At 37.9% G+C, this 22,086-nt stretch overlaps 2 protein-coding genes across 2 annotated transcripts; one reads left to right on the forward strand and one right to left on the reverse strand.

Moving 5' to 3' along the window:
- Positions 1–23: 23 nt before the first annotated feature.
- Positions 24–9,839, reverse strand: LOC141434116 (heterogeneous nuclear ribonucleoprotein A1, A2/B1 homolog). Its single transcript, XM_074096402.1, has 7 exons — positions 9,646–9,839; positions 9,324–9,547; positions 8,437–8,681; positions 7,339–7,518; positions 6,238–6,447; positions 2,946–3,049; positions 24–1,292 (listed from the first exon to the last, which is right to left on the reverse strand). Exons 1-6 carry the CDS (start codon positions 9,682–9,684, stop codon positions 2,958–2,960), a joined length of 990 nt encoding a protein of 329 aa, XP_073952503.1. The 5' UTR covers positions 9,685–9,839; the 3' UTR covers positions 24–1,292; positions 2,946–2,957.
- A 1,452-nt stretch (positions 9,840–11,291) lies between these two features.
- Positions 11,292–14,227, forward strand: LOC141434119 (heterogeneous nuclear ribonucleoprotein A1-like). The gene is made up of 6 exons (XM_074096406.1): positions 11,292–11,469; positions 11,702–11,925; positions 12,161–12,405; positions 12,781–12,915; positions 13,057–13,384; positions 13,684–14,227. The coding sequence occupies exons 1-5, from the start codon at positions 11,437–11,439 to the stop codon at positions 13,377–13,379; spliced, it is 960 nt and encodes a 319-aa protein (XP_073952507.1). The 5' UTR covers positions 11,292–11,436; the 3' UTR covers positions 13,380–13,384; positions 13,684–14,227.
- The last annotated feature ends 7,859 nt before the right edge of the window (positions 14,228–22,086 follow it).

Here is a 22,086-nt window from a genome sequence, read left to right on the forward strand (position 1 = left end):
TATATTATTATGGAAATAAAAGATTGTTTGTAATTTATTGAAATATTTATTTGGGCAAAGTCAACTTACCATGGCCTTTTCCACGCTGGAAAGCTCGCACGCGTATAGAAGAGTCCATGGAAAACAGTTTTTATTTAATATATTGCACACAAGACATGAAAGATTAAAATCTACATTAACATTGTAGTGAAATTTAGAAAACAAAACCGACATTTAGAATACAAAAAACTTAACTAATAAATTTGGGATAGTCGCGCGCTAACATGTATGAGTTCGGAAATGTTTGGGCAAATTCATGTATGTATTTGACTAGCTCGTCGAAACTATTTGTGACCCTCTCGACTCTATTTCTGTATAATCACCAGAAAATATATCACAGTGCCCAAAGTGCTCAAAAATATAAGATCAAGGCCCAATTGCATAACAAATTACAAGCTAATAGTATTAACGATTTTGTATTGAAATTCACTAATACTGTTTGCGTGTAATTTGTTATAAATGCAATTGGGCCCAGGTCTTTTTGTAAATGATTGCAAAGCTCGTTCAAATATTTTTGAGAACCTAGCGCGCTACGCTATACCTGATGGGGATTGAATAAAGATTAATAAAATCTTTTGAGTGTTTAAGACTTATATAACATCGTTTTCATACAACAATAATATAAATCATTTCTTAAGTCAATTTATTTCAATTACAACTGTATACGTACTCGAATGTCAAATTTTAAACATACATTCATAATTATGGTTCAATATGAGTTGTAATCGATTCCATAAAAACAGCATTTAATATATTTTATGGAATGTTATTATACAAGCCCTAGCTTTCGTAGTTTTTATGTTCAAAAATATTACCAACTCTGATGATATAAGTCTAATCAATCAATCTTACTTATGAACTAAGAACGTAAACATTGCTTAAAGCCATAGCTTTTACAAAAAGAGCCTGCAAATCAGCGGTTCCCGTTTAACGTCTCACTGCGATGCAGCAGGTGCCATACCTGACTAAAAATCCGTGCAGATAACAAAATTTGTGACACGTTAAATGCAAAAACTGTGATTTGAGTGCTAAACGACTATGACAAATCTTAAAATAGGAAAAATGTATCTAATGCCTACACAGTACCTTATAGTGAACCAACCTTACTCGGAGGAGAAAAAAATGTAAAATTACTATAGTTATGTAGTCTCGCTTCGCTAAGTCCGCTTCCCTCACTAGCTAGCCGACGCCCGGCCTACTCCCTTCTACTCTACCGCCTGCCTGCCTAGCTTCAACTAAGCGCAACTTGACACCTACACATTGAAAAATATCATTATCAGTAAACCGGACAAACGTCACCTGAAACTATTCACGGCCTATAAGAAAACCATGTCATTAGTGATAAATTTTATAGTTAATTGCTTCAAGTGTGCCTCAAATTATTGTGTATACAGGGACTGCTGGTTTTATGCTTGAGTTTGATCATCAATACTATGAAAATAAATGTCAAATGACCAAACTAAAGCATGTAGCATAATTAAATCTTAAATATAGAATCAGTCAGAACAAAACATACTGGAAGTCGAACTAAATTCAGGTCTGTAGTGGGGGAAAATTGATCGTGTCGATTCCTTTTTCATGATTGTTTGTTAGTGGGTCCTACTTCACTAAAATTATCACATATATCAGAAATATTAAAACGCCGTAAGTAAAAATGTACACCGCCGGTGATAAAACGCAGGCCCACTGAATAGCAATCAGGAAAAAACCGCATGGGTATAAAAGAAAAGCTTTTCATTCGCTTTAACTAGAATGTCTGCTTTCATAAAATTTTGAAATTTAACCCTTTACCAGGCGAAGGGATATATTCCTCTCACATCTTATATTCATATTCATTTATTCATAAAATAAAAAAAATTACATGTCAAATATTTAAGTATATAAATTCATTATTACAATTTATATTGGTTACCATAGTCAGGTTTTAACTCCAAACCTCCTACAAAATATTTTGTCAATCCCTGAAAATAGTATTTTATGATCTTCATTCACAACACGCTTCTAAATCGCGTAATATATCCTTGGCAGCCATTTAAATTCACTTGAACTCGAATTTCAGTAAACTACGGAGAAATTCGAACACTCCTTAATTTCTATGAAACAGAAGTACATAGGTCGAACAATTTCATGATATTTTATATGTTTTGAGTATTGAAAGGTAATGTTATCGTAAACACTGCTAAATATTCATGCATTATTATGTTTGACCAGAATTAGGATGTGGGTTGACATGGCCTTATTAGAGTTTAACTGTGCGGGAGCTATTCTTCCCATGGCCCGGTAAATTGTCTTGTCATATCATAAAAACTCACGTAAGTAATAAAACTGTTTTTGTGTTCAACCTAGAGCGAATTCATGTACATAGCTAACACAAAATCACTAACATCACTGGTAAAGAGGATTAAACGGCTGCCAAAGATACATTACTGGATTTTGAAGCGTGCCGTGAATGAAGATTATAAAATAATGTTTTCAGTGATTGATATAATGTTTCGTAGTAGATTTGGAGTTAAATCTTGACTATGATAACCAATATAAGATGTGGGAGGAATATATCCCTTCGCCTGATCAAAAATATAATAAGACAAAATCGAGTATGACAGTTAATTACTTAAGACAGGCGATGGGATAACCGTAACCCACATTTTTATTTCTGGTTTAAAGGAACATCTCCGACTTTCGTAAATTCATTTTTTACAAGGCTTTCAATACGGTTGTAACAGTATATAAAGTATGTATGAAGACACGCTAGTTCTTAGGGGCCTGGTAAAGGGTTAATGAAGATTCATTACATTACATGCTTATACAGTGGTTAATACTCATACCCTGGTCACGTATACAAGTCCCAATACCTCCAGACCTGAGCTTATCCGCCAGTATGCCAGTAGTGTTCAAATTGTACTCACAAGAGCGTGCGACTAGAACCGGCGCTGATTGCCGCCGCCTTGCGCGGCCATGTTGTAGTTACCGCCGCCTGTATTATACCCGCCACCAACGCCGCTTTGCCCACCTGCAAATAAAAAAAAAGATTGATTTCCGATTCCACACAAACTATTCGAAAATTTTTGATGCGACTTTTCGTTCGATCGATTTATCAGTTTTGGGAACAAATATGTTTGACATATGATTCTCCATCACTGTTTTATCCGTAATAACATTTTTTCTAAATAATTATTAACTGTTTGTTTACCGGTAGACGAGGCCTTAAATTTAGGTCAGAAATAGATAATAGTTAACTCTAATTCCTTATTGACGTGATAACGACAGTGTAGCAGTCAAATCGTTATCATAACCTTAATGTCATTGGTGATTAAAAGCGAAATTGGAAGCTATTCTATTGATGAAATTACGAAACCAGAAAAACAGGTTAAACAAACTTATAATTTTAATGTTACAACAAAATGCCCTGTTCAAATGACTTATCTATACTAATATTATAATGAGGTAAAGTTTGTGCGTTTGCGTGTTTGTGAGTTTGTGAGGTTGTAGGGGGTAATCTCTGGATCCACTGATCCAATTTAGATTAAATTCGGTATACAGATAGTTTGAGTCCCGGGGAAGGACATAGGATATTTTTTAACCCGGAAAATAGCATAGTTCGGGCGGGATAGCGATAAACGAACTGATGATGTTGATGAACTGATTTTCACTACCACCATTCTGGCGTCCTAACTCTGCTTGCTTGCATTATTGCTTGCATGCTTGCTTGCACTATTTCTTGCACATTTGGGAGTATGCTTGCTTGATCTGTTGGCTCAGGCCTGAAATGTCTGTTTTCCTAAAATGTACAATTCTCAAAACGTCTGCGTTTTCACAATGTTAGCACTTCTATTTTGTCAGCTTTCTCAAAATGTCTGCTATTTAAAATGTGTACAATCTCAGGAAATCGTCTATTCATAATGTTTACATTCCTACAATATTAATCCCCTATCGCCTATCTTTAACTTTTCCTTTCCTGTTTAGGTTAGCTTGAAAAGATCCCTTTTAGGGATAAGTTCGCCTTTTGTACTCTTTTGTTTTGTTGTTTTCTTTTTGTATTATTTTTGTGTTTTATGTACAATAAAGTATTTACATACATTTACATACAAATTAGCATTAATATAATTTCTGCTTTCCCGTTATGTTCACTTTTTTAAATAGGCTATAGTCTTGTTGTGTTTGTTTTCCCATAATGTCTGCTTTATTTTTAAATCAATGTTCTAAATATAAAAGGTTTAATTGCTCGCAATTTACTCTTTGATAACATAAATATCTATACCTAATATAAAAAAATACCGCTGAACCGATTTCGTTGAAATTTGAAGACCATGATTGGAGACATTTTTTGAATAAGACTTTTCTGGAATGCCAACGTTATACGAAAGCGGATATTTTGAGGTTGCAGACATTTTGAGAATAAGCACTTTCTGAAAAGCAAACATTATACAAAAACTGTCATTCTTGGAGACCGGAAATTTTAAATAGCTGACATTTTGAGAAGCTGACATTATGCAAAAGACGTGTTGACATTCTGAAAAGCAGACATTTTGCGAAAAATACATTTTAGTTAAACGGATATTTCAGGCCTGAGCCGATCTGTTGTATGTATGCTTGCTTGCATGTTTGATTGCATGCTTGCTTGCACTATTTCTTGCACATTTGGTAGTATGCTTGCTTAATCTGTTGTTTGCATGCTTGCTTGCACTATTTCTTGCACATTTGGGAGTATGCTTGCTTGATTTGTTGATTGCATGCAAGCTTGCCTTCTGGCTTGCATGCTTGTTTGCACACTTGGACTATTTCTTGCAAAATTACATGCTCACTTGCAAGCTTGCTTAGATGGTTGCTTGCTTGCATGCTTTCTTGCATGCTTGCTTGCACTATTTCTTGCACATTTGGGAGTACCTATGCTTGCTTGATTTGTTGTTTGCATGCTTGCTTGCTTTCTGGCTTGCACGCTTGCTTGCATGCTTGCCTGTATGCTTGCTTGCATGCTTGAATGCATGCTTGCTTGCATGCTTAAATGCATGCTTTCTGGCACTATTTCTTGCAAAATTACATGCTCACTTGCAAGTAGTTGCAAGCTTGCTTAGATGGTTACTTGCATGCTTGCTTGATTGCTTGCTTCTTTGAAATGTTTATGGTTCACGCGAGCGAAGCCGCGGGTAAAAGCTAGTTACTTCATAATTTCATTGTTATAGTTATAATGGCTTAATTTACCGAAAATAAAATAGTAGTTTTATGTGACTGTTACATAATGCGTATTTATAAACAAAACACCATTGTTAAAACATATAAATAAAACAAACTGGGCCCAATTTCATAACAAATTACTATTGTATTTTTCACCTATGATGAGTTCTGTGACACTTGAAAATTTTCCGAATTACGCATACTATGTTCGCAAAATATTTTTTTTAAATAATTTCATTTTTGAAGCAAAATAATGGAAAAAATGTAAAAATTACCTTTTTAAAAATAGTTAGCAATATCAGTGTCCATTAAATGGACTCCATCGAATACGATAAAAACTATTTATTTTTTTAAATGACGCAATGTGTGAAACGGAACAGAGTAGCGACGTGACACAACATTATCGGCAATTGCCGCGGTTCATTATTCGATAACAGTGAACACTAAGATATTTTAAAATTTTAAACAAATCTTGCAAGATTTTGTAAACGCGGCTATTTGGAACTCGGCCGCAGCCATCTTATGCCTCTTGTGGCCAGTGCTTGTCAGTATCACTGTCAGTACGAGTGCGTCTGCCTTGTATACGAGTTGAGTTTCCATTGCATTTTCTTTGCATTGTATTTTGTTATTGTTCATTTTTGTTATTATTGTTGTTGACTTTTGTTACGGTTTCTCGTTAAGTTTGTAGTTATTTTTTGGCAAAATGCCGAAAAGACTGTTTTGAACTCCTAAGAGTCGGGAGTTTGTAATTGGGCCCTGATCTTTGCAACAAGGGGAACTGGACATTTTTGAATGAGTCCCAACTGTTGAAATTTAATTTACAGAGGTATAGACTGCTAGATGTGTTTTATCCTTTTTTAAACATATCTTTTCTAGTTCAAACAGAATGTCAGCAACAAGGTTGTAAAGTGTAAACATAACTTTGTCCTCGACTGGACATGCACCTTCAGAAATGTGGCAGCAATGGATTTGTTAGGTTAGAACTTATTAAAAATTTTGAAACTGATATAATATGGCAAAATTTACCTTGATTATATGGCTGAGGACGCGAACTATTGTAATTAGCGCGCATGGGTCCACCGGAATAGTTTTGCTGGTAGCCGCCCCCGAAGTTGTCTGATGACTGGCCCCAGCCACTTTGGTCCCCATAACCCTGATTGCCCCAAGCACCACCGCCACCACCTTGGTTATTGGACTCCCATGGGTTTTGGTTGCCCCATCCGCCTTGTCCGTATCCTGAAACAGTATGGTTTTTATTTTAGTATCTCAAACTTATATTTACTACTACTACGAGTCTATGACTAGTATCCTACTGTCCTTGATACAGCTGACTTAACCTTCTCGCCGCCACGTCAAATACAAAAGACATCACCCATACGCCATGCTTCTATACAGGGTGATCAATCCAAATGGGTCTGTAGAGTGAAATCAGAAACTACGAGAGATAGCGAAATCTGTTCTTAGGAACCATGGCTTCGATTTTATATTTAATAAATAATATGGCATTTTTTTTTTTTATTAAACTCTCATACATAACCGGGAATCGAACCTGGTCAAAATTTCTGTAAACTATGTTTATAAATTCTGCACATTTATTTGTTGTTATAGTTGATTGTGTGAATCATAAGTGAAAAGAAACAAATTTTACAAGCTTTTATTTACCTTGCAATGTGTGTATGTATGTATAATGTGTGTATGTACATACGGGTCAAATCTTGCAAGGTGAATTTGACGCACTTCTGTTTAAAACATTGAGCAATGTATGGAAAGATTTGTTAATCACAATTTAAAACACCTTCAATGATATTCAGTCAAAGTAATCAAACCATTTTGAAGACACCTTGTCTGTGTACACACAACAGTTGAGAGGTTAATTCACCTAAGCAACATTTTTGCGAAAAATTAGAAACATAGCTCTAATGACAGAGAATAATTCACTGATTCCGAACATATACATAACTCAATTTCTCAAAAAATTTCGCTTAGATGAATTAGCCATTCTGATCCTCATATAAATTTCGTTGAAGTTCACTTATGGTAAGTTCCTTTAACCTCACAGTAATAGCATGAGTCCTCCAGCCAGACTACCACCCGTAAACCTATAGAAAATGTAAGGCAAGTACAAACCTTGATTGTTACCCCAGTCCTGGTTGTCGCTCCCTCGGTTGCCCCAGCCGCCACTGCCGCCGCCTCGGCCCCCGCGTCGCCCGCCGCCGCCACCCCCTGGGCCGCCCGCTGCCATCTCAGTCTTAGACAAGGCCTTCTTTACGTCTAAATGGCGGCCTTTTATTTTGTGGTTTTGCTGCACTACAAAATTTTAAGGAAACAAACATGTGTAGGAATGCAGCTGACTGGCAGATTACAAATAAACGCAATCTGCAGCATGGGAGTGTTTGCTTTGTTCATTGTGGGTGCTGACAAGTTAACCACCGAGCGGCGTGCGTCTCAGCCCAAGTGCGTAGTGAGATACGAGCACAGGGAGCCACTCCCCTCCTCAAAAGAATGAAGCTGATTTACAGGAATGATCAAGAATCTCAGCTCACGCAGCCTGTACCTTAGTCATATCCTGGCTTTTTATTGCCTGCCCTGTGGGGGCTTGAGGGCCTGTTATGGGTAACAGAATCTTGGTTATGCCCTTGTTTCAGCCCCGCAATGTACAGAAAAAACGTTAGCCACACTGCCAGTAGCATATCGCCATAGCCAGGTTGTTAAACAAGATACAAGAGAAAAAAATAAAAATGTTAGGTAAAAACTGTTCAGTTAATGTTAGAAAAATAACAACTCCAGTGTCATTTGGCAAGTCAACTCATTAACACTAGAACAATCATCATCATCAATGAAGCACCAACATATTTCAAAAAACTGTACCCAAATTAGTAAATAATTTTTGAGAACAATAGATACATATGATGATCAGAAATTCCTTCTACATTACACAGGTTTTGTTTTTCAATTACTATTTATTTATCAGTTAATGACTTTTAATGTCTTTTTAATCATAATGAAATAATCACAATCATCATTACTCAATAGTTATGCTTGCATGGTAGCATATTATCAAACAGATTGATATAGCTGTTTACAAAATACTTTTGTCAATTGTTATTATTTTGATGTTGAATAATAAAAATCTTTAAAAACCACAGTGCATAAAATACACATGTCACCACAACATTGAAAGACTAACTGTGCTTCATAAAAAAACAGCAATATTTTATTACTTACAGCATATTCTATCTACAGGGTCATAATCTTCAAACTCGATGAAACCAAACCCTCTCTTTTTCCCTGTATCTTTCTCCGTAACCAGGCTAACAGATACAATATTCCCATAAGAACTAAAGTATTCTCTCAAATCTTCCTCCTCAATGTCTTGCTTTAAGCCACCAACGAACAGCTTTTTAACGGTTGCACTAGCATCAGGCCTCTTGATTTCTTCTCTGGGCACAGCCCGTTTAGGTTCTACAACCCTACAATAAAAATAAAACTTGTGAAAACTAGGTCAATTTGAAAAAAAACTTGAACCTACAGTAAAAACCATTTTTATAACAACAATATTTGGTCATGAAACGTGGTTGGTCACTATTTGGGAAAGTGGAATTGATGAGGAAGTGACCACAAATGGCCGCCTTCTGGTTAGTACAAAAAAAATTGATACAGTTGTTAAGCAGTTTATGCTCATCACAATACACATGATGAGGTTGCCCTGATGCTGAAGCACCAGTAGGACTCCTCAACAATTTATGAGTCTACATCAGGAAAATCTGATGTGTTAAAGATTACGAGCAGTTAACATTAAGCCATTGTAACTTATATTAGTTGTTACTTAGATACTTCAGAAAATATTAAAATAGTAAAGAATTAAAATACAGTTAACAGTTAATTTCATAATAATAATAGGTAATAATTAAATAATATCATGGGACACTTGACACCAATTGACCTAGTCTCAAACTAAGCAAAGCTTGTGCTATGTATACTAGGTAATGGATAGACATACATACAGATAAATACATCCTTAAATACATTATTAATGAAAGTGCTTTTATAATTTTTTTTCAATGCAAATTAAGCCCACTAAGTCTAGAGAGCAAAAAAAGAGATAATCTGACCTTCCATCAATCTTATGCGGTCTGTTACTCTGTGCATCATCAACCATTTGTGCACGGGAGTACGTGATGAATCCGAAGCCTCTTGACCGCTTCGTCTGTGGATCTTTCATTACCACCACGTCTACAATTTCGCCCCATTGCTCGTAAAACTCTTTCAAAGACGTATCGGTTGTCCGATAATCGAGCCCACCGATAAACAGCTTACGCATATGTTCCGGCTCTTCCTGTTAAAAAATAAAATAAATGCACATTTGACGAACGTTCTAGAATGAAAATTTGATTGGGTGCACAAGGCAATAGACAAAGTAATTAAAAAACTTACGTATTCATCACCACCACCTCCACTAGGCTTCATGTTCATCTAAAGTAGTTTAAGTGCTGTAAAATATATACTACGGCCCTTTCTTGTAGATACTTTAATTTTACTTTAGTTTCTGCAAGAATTATTGGTTAGCGGCCATAAAATAAAAGAAAACTGATAACGATGACAACAAAATGGTAACGTCATTCATTTTTTTTGTTCTTTTTTTTAATGGTCACACTTTTTAAATCAATTTTATTAACCTACATGGAGGTAAAGGTGACAAGCAATATCGAGCGATTTGGTATATTTTCCTGTAGTTATTTGTTCTAGTTCTAGTAACTATATTGAGAGACTATTGCAACGTAAAATCATTTCATGTTAGATTGATTTTGTAAATTAATTCTCCAGAATAAATTCTCATTCTGCTTTGCTTTGAACTGCAGGGCTACTACGAAACTCGAAGTTCGTGTCGTGCGGTCCCTGTGACACTTATAATATTTAATACGAGAGCGAGAGGGACCGCACAACACGAACTTCGAGTTACGAGTTTCGTGGTAGCCCTGCTGGCAATAATAAGTTGGCGTTTGTCAAATTTAAGCGTTCTGATCTGCAGGGCTACTACGAAACTCGAAGTTCGTGTCGTGCGGTCCCTCTGACACTTATACTATTTAATACGAGAGCGACTGAGATCGCACGACACGAACTTCGAGTTTCGAGTTTCGTAGTAGCCCTGCTGAGGGCCTACTCCGAAATTCGAAAGTCGACGTCCCTGTCACTCTCGTATTAAATAGTATAAGTGTCAGAGGGACGGAGCGCCACGTCACTCTCGAATTAATCCACTGTCGAGAGGGACGGAGCGAACCACGGTTTGATATACTAATCGAAGATGTTATCGAGTTTCGTAGTATCCGAATATCGCGTATCGACGATGCTGAACTTCGGTTTGTATCTAAGAGCTTTTTCACATTATCCGATCCAATATCGGTATCCGACGACGATTTGCTGGTTTTACGTATTTCCGACAACATCGTTCCGATACGGCCGGCTCAAAATGGCCGCCACGCATCGATCGGGCTCTGCGCACACAGAGACAATTTAGATACACGCATAACAAACTTTATCGTCCGACATCCCACGGGCGTCCGATCGGTGTCGGCTCCGTTATCCGATATCGGGCCGGACAATGTGAAAGTCAGGTACATATTTCATACATTTTACTTACTCCGATATCGTATCGTCGTCGTCGTCATAATAGGCGTTTTCCCAGTGATAAGATCAAGCTATATCGATTTTTCATCTCCGAACACCCCTACATATCAAATTTCATCGAAATCGTTGAAGCCGTTTCCGAGATCCCGAAATATTTTTATATACTTACACATACATATATATTGATAGATTAGAAGAAAAAAAAAAATTTCATTTGATCGTGTAAGTGTATCTTTCTTTAGTAAGCTATCTAGCAACACAGCAGCGTCATGCCTGCAGGGCTACTACGAAAGTAGAAAATCGAAGTTCGTATCGTTCCGTCCCTCTCACTCTCGTGTTAAATAATATAAGTGTTGGCGGGCCGATGCGATACGACGAACTACGATTTTCTTATTTCGTAGTAGCCCGTCTGCCACGCAAGCGAAGCGGGCGATCGATTGTGAGCATCCGCGACGACCATTTTCTTTTCATTCCTTTTTGGCGTGGCGTCGGTGTCGAACGGTCGTCTTTTGGTCGCTGAAAAGAAAGTTATTTTTTTTCCAAGAGAACTACAGTACAGTTCTCACAAGTTTTCAATAAGTGTTTAAAGAATATCAGAAAATGAGGCCGCAACAAAACGGAGATGATGGCTTTGTAAGTATTCTATTTTTGTCTGGGGTGTGTCTGTGAGTCACTTCTGGAGTAAATGTTTTTTATGTTACAGACATTATGTTTCATTTGTTAATAGCTATTTATTTCAACTGAAAATATTAAAACATTTACTTATTACTTATATTGTAAACAATATCTAGAAGTCCATATCGACCCGATAAAATACCACGCCATTCCCGTCCGCCATTTTGTTGAGTGCGAGTTCTACTTTCAGGACGAGCCAGAAGTTCATCGCAAGATATTTATCGGTGGTCTGAACTACCGCACCACTGACGATTCTCTGAAAAGTCATTTTGAAAAATGGGGAGAAATCGTAGATGTTGTCGTCATGAAAGATCCCAAGACCAAGCGGTCTCGTGGATTCGGCTTTATCACTTACTCCAAAGCTCATATGGTTGATGACGCGCAGAACAATAGGCCGCACCGCATCGATGGAAGGTTTGTGCCACTTTTAATGTAAATGGCTTACTGCAGTCCAGCTATATAAAAGTTATTTAAATTTTTATATCGTTTTAAACTGCAAAAATGATTGAACACCACTTGGTGAATGTTTCGTGAAACTATACACGTGGCATTTTCTGTGGGGTCAACAATCTCGATATTAGTAAATGACTAATTAATTTGTTACTTACCACGTGTAAGATTTATTTTTCAAAATATATTATATCTACAGGGTGGTTGAAACTAAGCGCGCTGTGGCTCGCCAGGACATCAAAAATCCCGAGGCTGGTGCAACAGTTAAAAAACTGTTCATTGGTGGGATTAAGGATGATCATGATGAGGATCAACTCCGAGAATATTTTTCGAGTTATGGCAGCGTCCAAAATGTTAGCATCGTCACAGACAAAGCTACTGGAAAGAAACGTGGGTTTGGATTTGTGGAATTTGATGATTATGATCCAGTAGACAAAGTTTGCTGTAAGTATATATTTTTGTTTTATACTGTGCCACAACCTTGCCCCAGGATAGATTTTGTGTCTACGTCTGGCTTCTCTAGTTGTGGAGATTAAGCTATTGATTTTAGCTATACCTGATTATCAAGCAAAATGGTAAATCTGGTACGCAAGTCAACATACATTAATACAATTTTTTTCAAGTTTTTGTTGCTATCTCTGAAATATTTTAAATTTTTGTATTTATCTTTATATTCTTTCTTTCTAAAAAATGATTCTCAAATTAAAGCGAATTTTAAACGCATAAAAAAAGCAGAAAATACTTTACTACCTACTTGACTTCTAAAGTTATAGTTTTAGAAAATACATTACTTAATAAAATTTTCGTTTTTGTTAACAGTGAATGTCCCACACAAAATCAATGGGAAACAGTTGGATGTTAAGAAAGCTTTACCAAAGGATGGATCAGACCAACGAGGTGGTGGTGGTGGCAGACAAGGCCAGGGAAGAAATGACAACTGGGGTGGTAATGGAGGTCAGTATCCATTAATTGAACCTGTTATTTAAAAAAAAATGTGAAGTCTATTTCTAAAAAGAAAAAGTATCCATTAATTGAACCTGTTATTTAAAAAAAAAGTGAAGTCTATTTCTAAAAAGAAAATGTTTCATATTTCAGGAGGCTACAGTGGTAACAACCAGGGCAGTTGGAACAATTCTAATCCTTGGGATAACAACCAAGGAGGAGGATGGGGAGGAAATCAAGGAGGTGGTGGATATGGGGGTGGTGGGAACCAGCGTGGAGGTGGAAGTAGTTGGGGTGGTAACCAAGATTTTGGCAATTACGGCCAACAGAGTTACAGTGGAGGTCCCACCAGAAATCAACAATATAGCAACAACCGCACGACTCCCTACAACATGAACCAGGGCGGCGGTGGTGGTGGTGGCGGCTACAGCGGCGGAAACTATGGGGGTGGTGGTGGCAGGGGAGGACGTTTCTAAACCGGGTATGTATTACTTAAATTTACTTTCATCATTCTTCTTGTCACTTCATATAAAATCCTAACAACCATACAGTCTTCTGAACAATAACATAGGAGGTCTTCAGTTTCAGATTAATTTACTTCAGGTTAGATATCTGATTCATTGTTTAAGCCCTACATAGCATTAACATGAAGCTTAGGTACAGATAGTAATTACCATGAGTTTTAGCCAAGAGTTGAAATGATTAATGCTATGCTGGTAGTGCTTAGTGTTAGTGTGTGTACATATACCATGACTTATTAAAGATTTTTTCAATCTCTAGGTTTCGTGCTAAGTACACTAGTAAAGCAGTGTTAACCGTGCTAGTGTAGGCAGTACGCTCCGGAGCACTAGTTACACACCTCATGGTCCACATGCGAGACCACCTAGGAGAAGCCGTCAGGAAAACCCTTAGAAATTAGCTGGAGTTCTTGTCTCTTTCATAGAAATATGAATTAGATTATTTTAAAATGTGTACTGATCTTTGTAAGTTTTGATCTACTATTTATTGTAGTACTTAGGTACTTACCGTGACATACTTTTAAGGATTATAGCTATGTAAAACGAAAATTAGAGTAACATTTTTTACAGTAATAAAGTACAATTTAGGATAATAATGTAAGAGCTCCCCTTTATAGTAGATGCTAGGTATGTGAGATCAATTGATTTTAATGACATAGAATATGGAGAATCATGATTTAGACTATTTTCCTGACTTTTACTCAGTATTAAGTTCTCAATTAGCTGTTATATGAAAATATATAGGCATATACATAATTAAAACTGTAGGTTAATTTAAATGTAAAAATAAAATTTAATACAAACTGTAGGGTTGTTTCTTTAGATCTGTAAATATTCCTTTATTTTTTTATTTGAGAGAAGTAGATACTAAGGTCAAAAGCTGGATTTAAGAAATATTTTGTTTATTATCCTCTACTCCAGCATTTGAGTAGAGGGAAATTATTCCAAAATTGATAAACATTTGGAATAAATTATCTTGGGATATTTTATCACGTATCTTAGTTTCCAACAAGTTGTAATAGCTCAACCAAATTGCGACTATAACAGTATTTATGTGACCGAAATAAAATAAATGTTTATACGTGCAGAGTAACGGTATTGCCATAGCGGCACCGTTACTTGAGGCTTGTAGCACTATCAAAAATGATTTGTCGCGGAAGCCAAACGAATTAAGACTTGTTCTCGTGAAAACTTAACTAATGTCAGGTAACAGCTATAGGTATAACCTAGGCACTCTTCGTTCCTGCTAGCCATGCGCCGAAGTATGAAACAATTAAACTTTGAAATTTGTTCAGGTGAGGTTAGTCAACATCTAGCGTAAATAGCTGCTATGTAGGTAGGTATCTTGAAACGTATAGGTAAGGTGAGCAGTGAATGGTCAAGTTTTCATGAAGCAACGATTTTCTCGTTGAAGACCCCAGGACGAATTTTCTGGAAGGGCTGTCCGGGTAATTTAAATTGGTTTTGTAAAGCTCGATCGATGATTCCTTCAATGTCGAGGTCGAATACCTATTTACATTCAAAAACCGACCAAGTGTGAGTCGGAACATAAGCAGCTTAGGGTTTTCGTATCAACGCACCGAGAAAGTTTTCATTTCCAACATATTTATTTTTCTTATTACCTACATGACACGCATCGAGATTTTTGCGTGTAACCTACCTATTTCGGGTTCTGAAAACGGACAAACTGATAGACTGACATCAGAGGCATTTGAAGTGCAACCTTTGGGTGTGCTTATTTATTAGTTCATGGCAATCGATGAGATTTTCGTATTACTGATTTGATTTCAGATTGTTATTCCATACGGAATTTGGCAATTCGAATAAAAATAGGTACCTAGGTATTACGCGACCCATCAGCTTGCTACGTGCGGTTGAAGAGCTATAGTCCCACCTGAACCGGATAGTCTTACGGTGATTTTCCACCGGCGAGGCGAGACTAGAATTGAAATTGGTATGGCGGCGGCGGGCGCGCGGGAATTCATACAAATTTCAATTCTCGTCTCGCCTCGCCGGTGGAAAATCACCATTAGATTCCCTAAAATACAGTCTTCTTATTTACGAACTTATTATAAATCAAGTTTGCTACTTGTTTTTTCCTAAATAATAAAATGTTGTACACTTGGGGTTATAATTTCGTTCCCTGTTTCACCTTGTGGCTTCACAGCCTTATGCCACCGCCCACATGACGCGCATCACGCAATACGCATATGGTACTTTTTATTTTGCTAGTAGGTACCTATTCATTAGAAAAGTTTGCATAATAACATTATACATGGGTAGAAGAAGCTGGGCTAGTTTTACTTCATTTCAATTCGCCAAATAGTGCCGATGATGTCATTCAACAAACAGGTATATTTTGTTCTGTGATAGTGATAAGGGTCCATGGATAGGTATCCGATGTACGTACCTACTGTACAGAAAGTTACATAGAATAATCACAAAACATTCGTTAGTTTTTGACATCCCTAAAAAACCGCCAGTAAATTTTATGACACAGGTCATGTAAGTTCCTGTTCAAAAATTCGTAGTCCGACCTGAAATACCTATAACACCCATTCTTCTAGCTTTTTGAAGAGTAACATCAAAGAAAAAAATGCCAAATTGAAAACCTCTAGACTCTAGACCATATGAAGTTGCAAAGATATTCCGATCATCTTTACATTACGAAATTTTTAGGTTATTTTAGTTCTAATCAGTTTCGTTTTATTTTCCATGACGAACTGCGGGAGGGACTGGGGTCATATCGATCTGCAAAGTTACTATCTATCATCTTCAGGTGAGTACCGTGTTCTTTCCTGTGAAATATGCTATATAAGTACTATTATATTTCCATTACATTTATTCAAATAAAGTTTTGAAAATAAGCTGCATTTTTATTACTTGCATCCTAATTAGGTAGGTAGACTATATGGATCTATGGATCAGTGTGGATGACTTCCAACCGAAGTTACAACTGGAGGTCTGTGGGGGAGGCAGGCCTGCTACTACGAAATTCGAAAATCGAAGTTCGTGACGTTCCATCCCTCTGACACTTTTATTAGGTATTTAAAACGAGAGTGAGAGGGACGGTACGTCTCGAACTTCGAATTTCGGAGTAGGCCCTCTGTGTCAGTGGACTTGCTACGGCAGCAGCAGGGCTACTACGAAACTCCAAACTCGAAGTTCGTATCGTACCGTCCCTCTCGCTCTCGTATTGAATAACTTTAGTGTCAGAGGGACCGCACGACATGAGCTTCGAGTTTCGTAGTAGCCCTGCTGATACACTATTTAATACGAGAGCGAGAGGGACCACACGACACGAACTTAAAGTTTCGTAGTAGCCTAGAAGTTTGTATCGTACCGTCCCTCTCGCTCTCGCATTAATAGTAGTATGTGTTCAAGGGAACGCACGACACGAACTTCGAGTTTCGTAGTAGCCCTGCTGATATGATGATGAACGTTGACGTGTAGTTATATCCGCAGTAGAACTAAAGGTTACCGACATAGCCCGAAGAATTGCAAAACTCAAGTGGCAGTGGGCGGGGCACATCGCTCGCAGGACTGATGGCCGATGGGGTTAGAAGGTTCTCGAATGGCGTCCGCGGATCGGGAGACGAGCTGTCGGTAGGCCTCCAATAAGGTGGAGCGGCGACCTGGTTAGGATCGCGGTGGATCCGGAAAGCACGAGACTGGTCCGAGTGGAGAGCCTTGGGGAGGCCTATGTCCAGCAGTGGACTTTCAGCTAACATGATGATGAAAAATTAAAAGTCTCATACAAATTCCATTATTGTCTAGCTTCAAACTTTAAAAAAAGTAAAAGCGGCCTTCAAAATGTTGGCGCAAGTCGTATATACAGCATATACAGCCAACTCAAATGCCCGACAGTTATTTATTTGTTGGAACTCCGGACTTTTTTTATTGGGTCTGAAACAGCTTGTGGTGTTATTCGGTGCAAAAATACACCTGCAGTTTTATTTTTAAATGAAAAAAAGGCGGGAAACCATAAAAATTTTATTGGAATAAAATTAAATGTCATTATATTTTGAGAATAAGTTTATTCTAATTAAGAATTCTTAACCATTTTTGAGAAAAGCCGTTGTGGCCTGTAATATGATAATCATCCCAGCCTATATACGTCCCACTGCTGGGCACAGGCCTCCTCTCAGAACAAGAGGGCTTGGGCCATAGTTCCCACGCGGGCCCAGTGCGGATTGGGAACTTCACACGCACCATTGAATTGCTTCGCAGGTTTGTGCAGGTTTCCTCACGATGTTTTCCTTCACCGCAAAGCTCGTGGTAAATTTCAAATGTAATTCCGCACATGAATTTCGAAAAACTCAGAGGTGCGAGCCGGGGTTTGAACCCACGACCCTCTGTTTGAGAGGCGATAGGTCAAACCACTAGGCCACCACGGCTCATAATATGATAATATGAGCAAATAATTAAAAACCGGCCAAAAGCGTGTCGAACACACCCGAAGTAGGGTTCCGTAGCCATTACGAAAAAAATAACCCTTGTTCTTTACAGATAACCATGGCTAGATAACTGGTACTCTGTAAAGAATTTTTTTCTTCCAGTATAACTAGTTATCTTCGAGGATTTTATTTTCCCCACAGATAAAAAATAAAAAATAAAAATAAAAAATCATTTATTGCCACATCATAATTACAACCCAGCAGCTACCTACGTTCCGGCAATGGGTACCAATCTCAGCGAATGCTGGACACATGGCAGCATGCACCCAGCGCTGATTTTCAGACCGGCCCCTTTAGCGGAGGCTAGTTGTAACATTATTATGCTACAAAATCATTATTTGAAGAAGACGTATAGTAAAAAAATATATATTCAAATAACAAATAACAAACGAAACTAATTACAAAAAAAAAACAAGCATGGTCTGACTGAGTTTAGCTGAAAGTGTGATAAGTGTGTGTGTATGTGTGTGTGTGAGCGTGTGCGTTCGTGCGTGTGTCGTGTTTGCGTGTTGTGTGTGTGAGAATGTGAGTAACTGGTTTTTTTAACGGTTATCTGCAAGGATAATCCATTCCTTCCAGGTAACCTGCTATCTCCGGGGATTTTTTTCCCCACAGATAACTGTTTTTTTTTAACGGTTGACTTCCCGTTAAATTGGTATAGGTAGCTGAAAGTTCAGGGTTCTAGCTTTACCCATAACAAAATTACAGGATGTTGAAAATAGCCTGAAATGGGTTCGAGAAAAGTATGGTACGGCCGTGCCCTTGTTTTTGTTTTGCTCGACTTGGCGGGGGCACTACCGTGCCCCCAGATACAGTAGGTACACGGATTATCAGAGAACTAAAAGGATTTCTTTGCTCACCCGCGACCTAAGATAGCTAAGTTTATGCAAGATATGCGTGTTCATGCAGTTCCTTCACCTCCATACTGTAAGAACACCCACAAATCACACAAACCCATCTAGAGCTATCACCACATTACCACCACCACAATACACTGACGCAAATCGAACTCAACCAGAGCTCATCTTCAGAGCAACACAACCGTACACCAGGCTACTTACCAGGTGTTAGACTAAAATTACCATTTTGTTCGATTTAAGTACTTAGTAACAATAAAAGGGGGAAAACGAGCATGCGGGTCACCTGATGCAATGACCTGAAGCAATCACCGCCGCTCATGGACACCTGTTAACACGAGGGGTATCACAGGTGCGTTGCTGGCCATTTGAGAGACTGATAGCCTCGTATTTAGGGTTCCAGAGCCAAAATGGCAAAAACGGAACCCTTATAGTTTCGCCATGTCTGTCTGTCTGTCCGTCTGTCCGTCCGGCTTTGCTCAGCGACTATCAATGCTAGAAAGCTGTAATTTTGCACGAATATATACGTAAAGTATGCCGACAAAATGGTACAATAAAAAATTGTAAAAAAATTTTTTGGGGTACCCTAAAAAAATTTTTTTACAATTTTTAGAATTTTTGGGAGGTATCCCATAGACGTAAAGTGGGGGTGTTTTTTTTTTCTCATCCAACCCTATAGTGGGTGGGTGGAAAAATTTGAAAAAATTCAGGATTAGTAAGTATATCAAACTTTCAAGGAAAACTATAACGGCTAAGTTTGCTTGAGAATTATTAGTAGTTTAAGAGTATATAGCAGCCTAAGGTATAAAATATACCTAAACTTGAGAAGATTCCGTATAAAATACGAAATCCTTAGAAAAATATTACTTAATTTTTCGTAATGGCTACGGAACCTTATTTTGGGCGTGCCAGACACGCTCTTGGACGGTTTTTTAGGGTTCCGTAGCCAAAATGGGAAAAACGGTTTCGCCATTTTGAAAAAATCAGGGTGGTAGTAGGTAAGTATATCAAACTTACAAGGGAAACTATAACGGTTAAGTTTTCTTGAGTATTATTAGTAGTTTAAGAGTAAATAGCAGCATGTCAGGACTCCAGGAGGATAAAATATACCTACCTAAACTTGGAATATTCCGTACAAAATACGAAATCCTTAGAAAAATAATACTTAATTTTTTCATCATGGCTACGGAACCCTATTTCGGCCGTGTCCGATACGCTCTTGGCCGGTTTTGGTAGCTGGAAGTTAATTACCTACCTAGCAGTTTTTATCAATGAACTGAGCTATCCGTCGCAGTTAACGGAAATCTAGAAAAACACTTGTGAACAAACATCCTAGGCAGGCTTTTTTTCTAGCGGCTGAGTCGTGGTTAGCTCTGTTATTGCGGAAACGCCATTTCACTTTCAGCTCGCCGGAAAATCCAACATCCGCAGCCCGTAGCAGAGCATTCGCCTCGCCAACTTAGTGGTTTATGTTTATTTTTTGTCTGTATTGGACGCAAACTATGACTAGTGCCATCCACGAAGACCCACGGTACGCGTCATCGTGAATGACTCTACCTATACCCGATATCAATCGATAAATTTCAATAAGTGTGTGTGAATGGTATTGGATTGACGTGCATTGCAATGTAGGTACCTACCTTCAGTCACCAGCACCAATATTTGACACAGCAAAGGGTGCATAAATATCTGATACCTATGACTATTTCTAGGGCCGGTAGGACGTGTCAGATATTTTTGCAAGCTCCTCTGTTGGAGATATTAATGCAGGTAGGTATGTGTTCAATTTAACTACTCTGCTAATACCTACCGTTCGGAGCTCGAAACAAAAGATCGGTTTTCTGTTTCTTTCTCATTTGAATCTTCACAAAAAAGAAGAAAGCATTCGAGTCTACATTTAACATTCTTAAGAGAGAGAGAGATAGAGAGAAACATTTATTTACACATATTCGATACACATAAAAATACATATAAATACATTCTTACACACATTCTTTTCTTTTTCTTTTTCTTTTATACATTCTTAGTTGTAGGTGTACCTAATTAAATGAAATTAATACCTGAATAAATAAATACATTGTACTTACTACTTAATTATTTCACTCTTAGTACTCTCAGGTCTTAGGAACTAGGGCTTTCGCGTACCCGACTTTTTTTTTAAACTCGGGTACCGGGTATTATTTTTTCATATACCCGGTTAAAGAGATAATTTTCTTAAAATCATGGTTTATTTTACAAGCTTTTATTTAGTTTCACCTGTCACGTTGTCTGATCTTGCAAGTTAAATTCGAACAACTTCCCAGCGGCGTCTTTAGCCCATGTAGCGCCCGTGTGCAATTATTACTTTAGCGCCATCTAGGAAGCGCGCGGTCAAAATATTCAGGTACAATGTGCCGCGGCCGGCGCCCCTAACACCGCTGCACCCGTGTGCAACGCACACCCTGCACTATACTATAGGTAAAGACGCCTCTGCAACTTCCAGTAGTCTGATTGACTTGAAGTTTGGCATACCTAATTATGTAATTTGCGTAATCTGGTAAAAAATACCCCTCAGACAATTCAGCTCTTTGGGCATGTTAGCTTTTAGGACATATAACAGTGGTTCCTTTGGACATATTGACTCTTTGGACATTTTAAACCTTGGACATTTTGACACCTTGGACATTTTGACACCTTGGACATTTTGACACCTTGGACATTTTGTCACCTTGGACATTTTGACACCTTGGGCATATTGACTCCTTGGACACTTTGACACCTTGGACATTTTGACAACTTGGACATTTTGACACCTTGGACATTTTGACACTTTGGACATTTTGACTCCTTGGACATATTGACTCCTTGGAAATATTGACGCCTTGGACGTTTTGACCCTTAGAAATTTTAAACCTTGGACATACGAGGCGACACTGAAAGTTTTTAGAACTGGCCACTTGTAAACAATATAATAAAAATGTAAGTTTAATTTTTGAAAATGGAACTCTGCCAATATTTTTGAGTATGTATTTCATTCATTTGTCATTTGTTTTACGATTTGGCGGCAAAATGAAAATTGTCTGTGTCACGTCAACATGAATTAAACGCGAGAAAATTTTCTAATTACGTACAGTTGCATACAATATTTTATCTATATCCATATATTAAATCCTCTATCATGTGTTCAAGAACCGTTGAGAATGACCTGCATTAACGAGAACTAGGTAGGTATGTCTGCCCCACGAGCTGCGCGCGCGACCACCTGCTGCTGCAGCACGTCCACGTGCACGTGGTCGCGGCGCCTCCACCTCCCGTGCTGTAATGATGTTTGAAATCCCATTACGATACAGATTTCTGTATCGTTATGACCAT

This window comes from Choristoneura fumiferana, chromosome 13, assembly GCF_025370935.1.
Source record: "Choristoneura fumiferana chromosome 13, NRCan_CFum_1, whole genome shotgun sequence".
In the NCBI taxonomy this organism is placed as follows: domain Eukaryota; kingdom Metazoa; phylum Arthropoda; class Insecta; order Lepidoptera; family Tortricidae; genus Choristoneura; species Choristoneura fumiferana.

Coding starts and splice junctions, on each gene's coding strand:
- LOC141434116 (XM_074096402.1), bottom strand. CDS start 9,684: ATGAACATGAAGCCTAGTGGAGGTGGTGGTGATGAATAC. Junction 8,682..9,323: donor CCGCATAAGATTGATGGAAG/GTCAGATTATCT, acceptor TTTTTATTGTAG/GGTTGTAGAACCTAAACGGG. Junction 7,519..8,436: donor CCCTGTAGATAGAATATGCT/GTAAGTAATAAA, acceptor AAAATTTTGTAG/TGCAGCAAAACCACAAAATA.
- LOC141434119 (XM_074096406.1), top strand. CDS start 11,437: ATGAGGCCGCAACAAAACGGAGATGATGGCTTT. Junction 12,406..12,780: donor TCCAGTAGACAAAGTTTGCT/GTAAGTATATAT, acceptor TTTTGTTAACAG/TGAATGTCCCACACAAAATC. Junction 12,916..13,056: donor CAACTGGGGTGGTAATGGAG/GTCAGTATCCAT, acceptor TTCATATTTCAG/GAGGCTACAGTGGTAACAAC.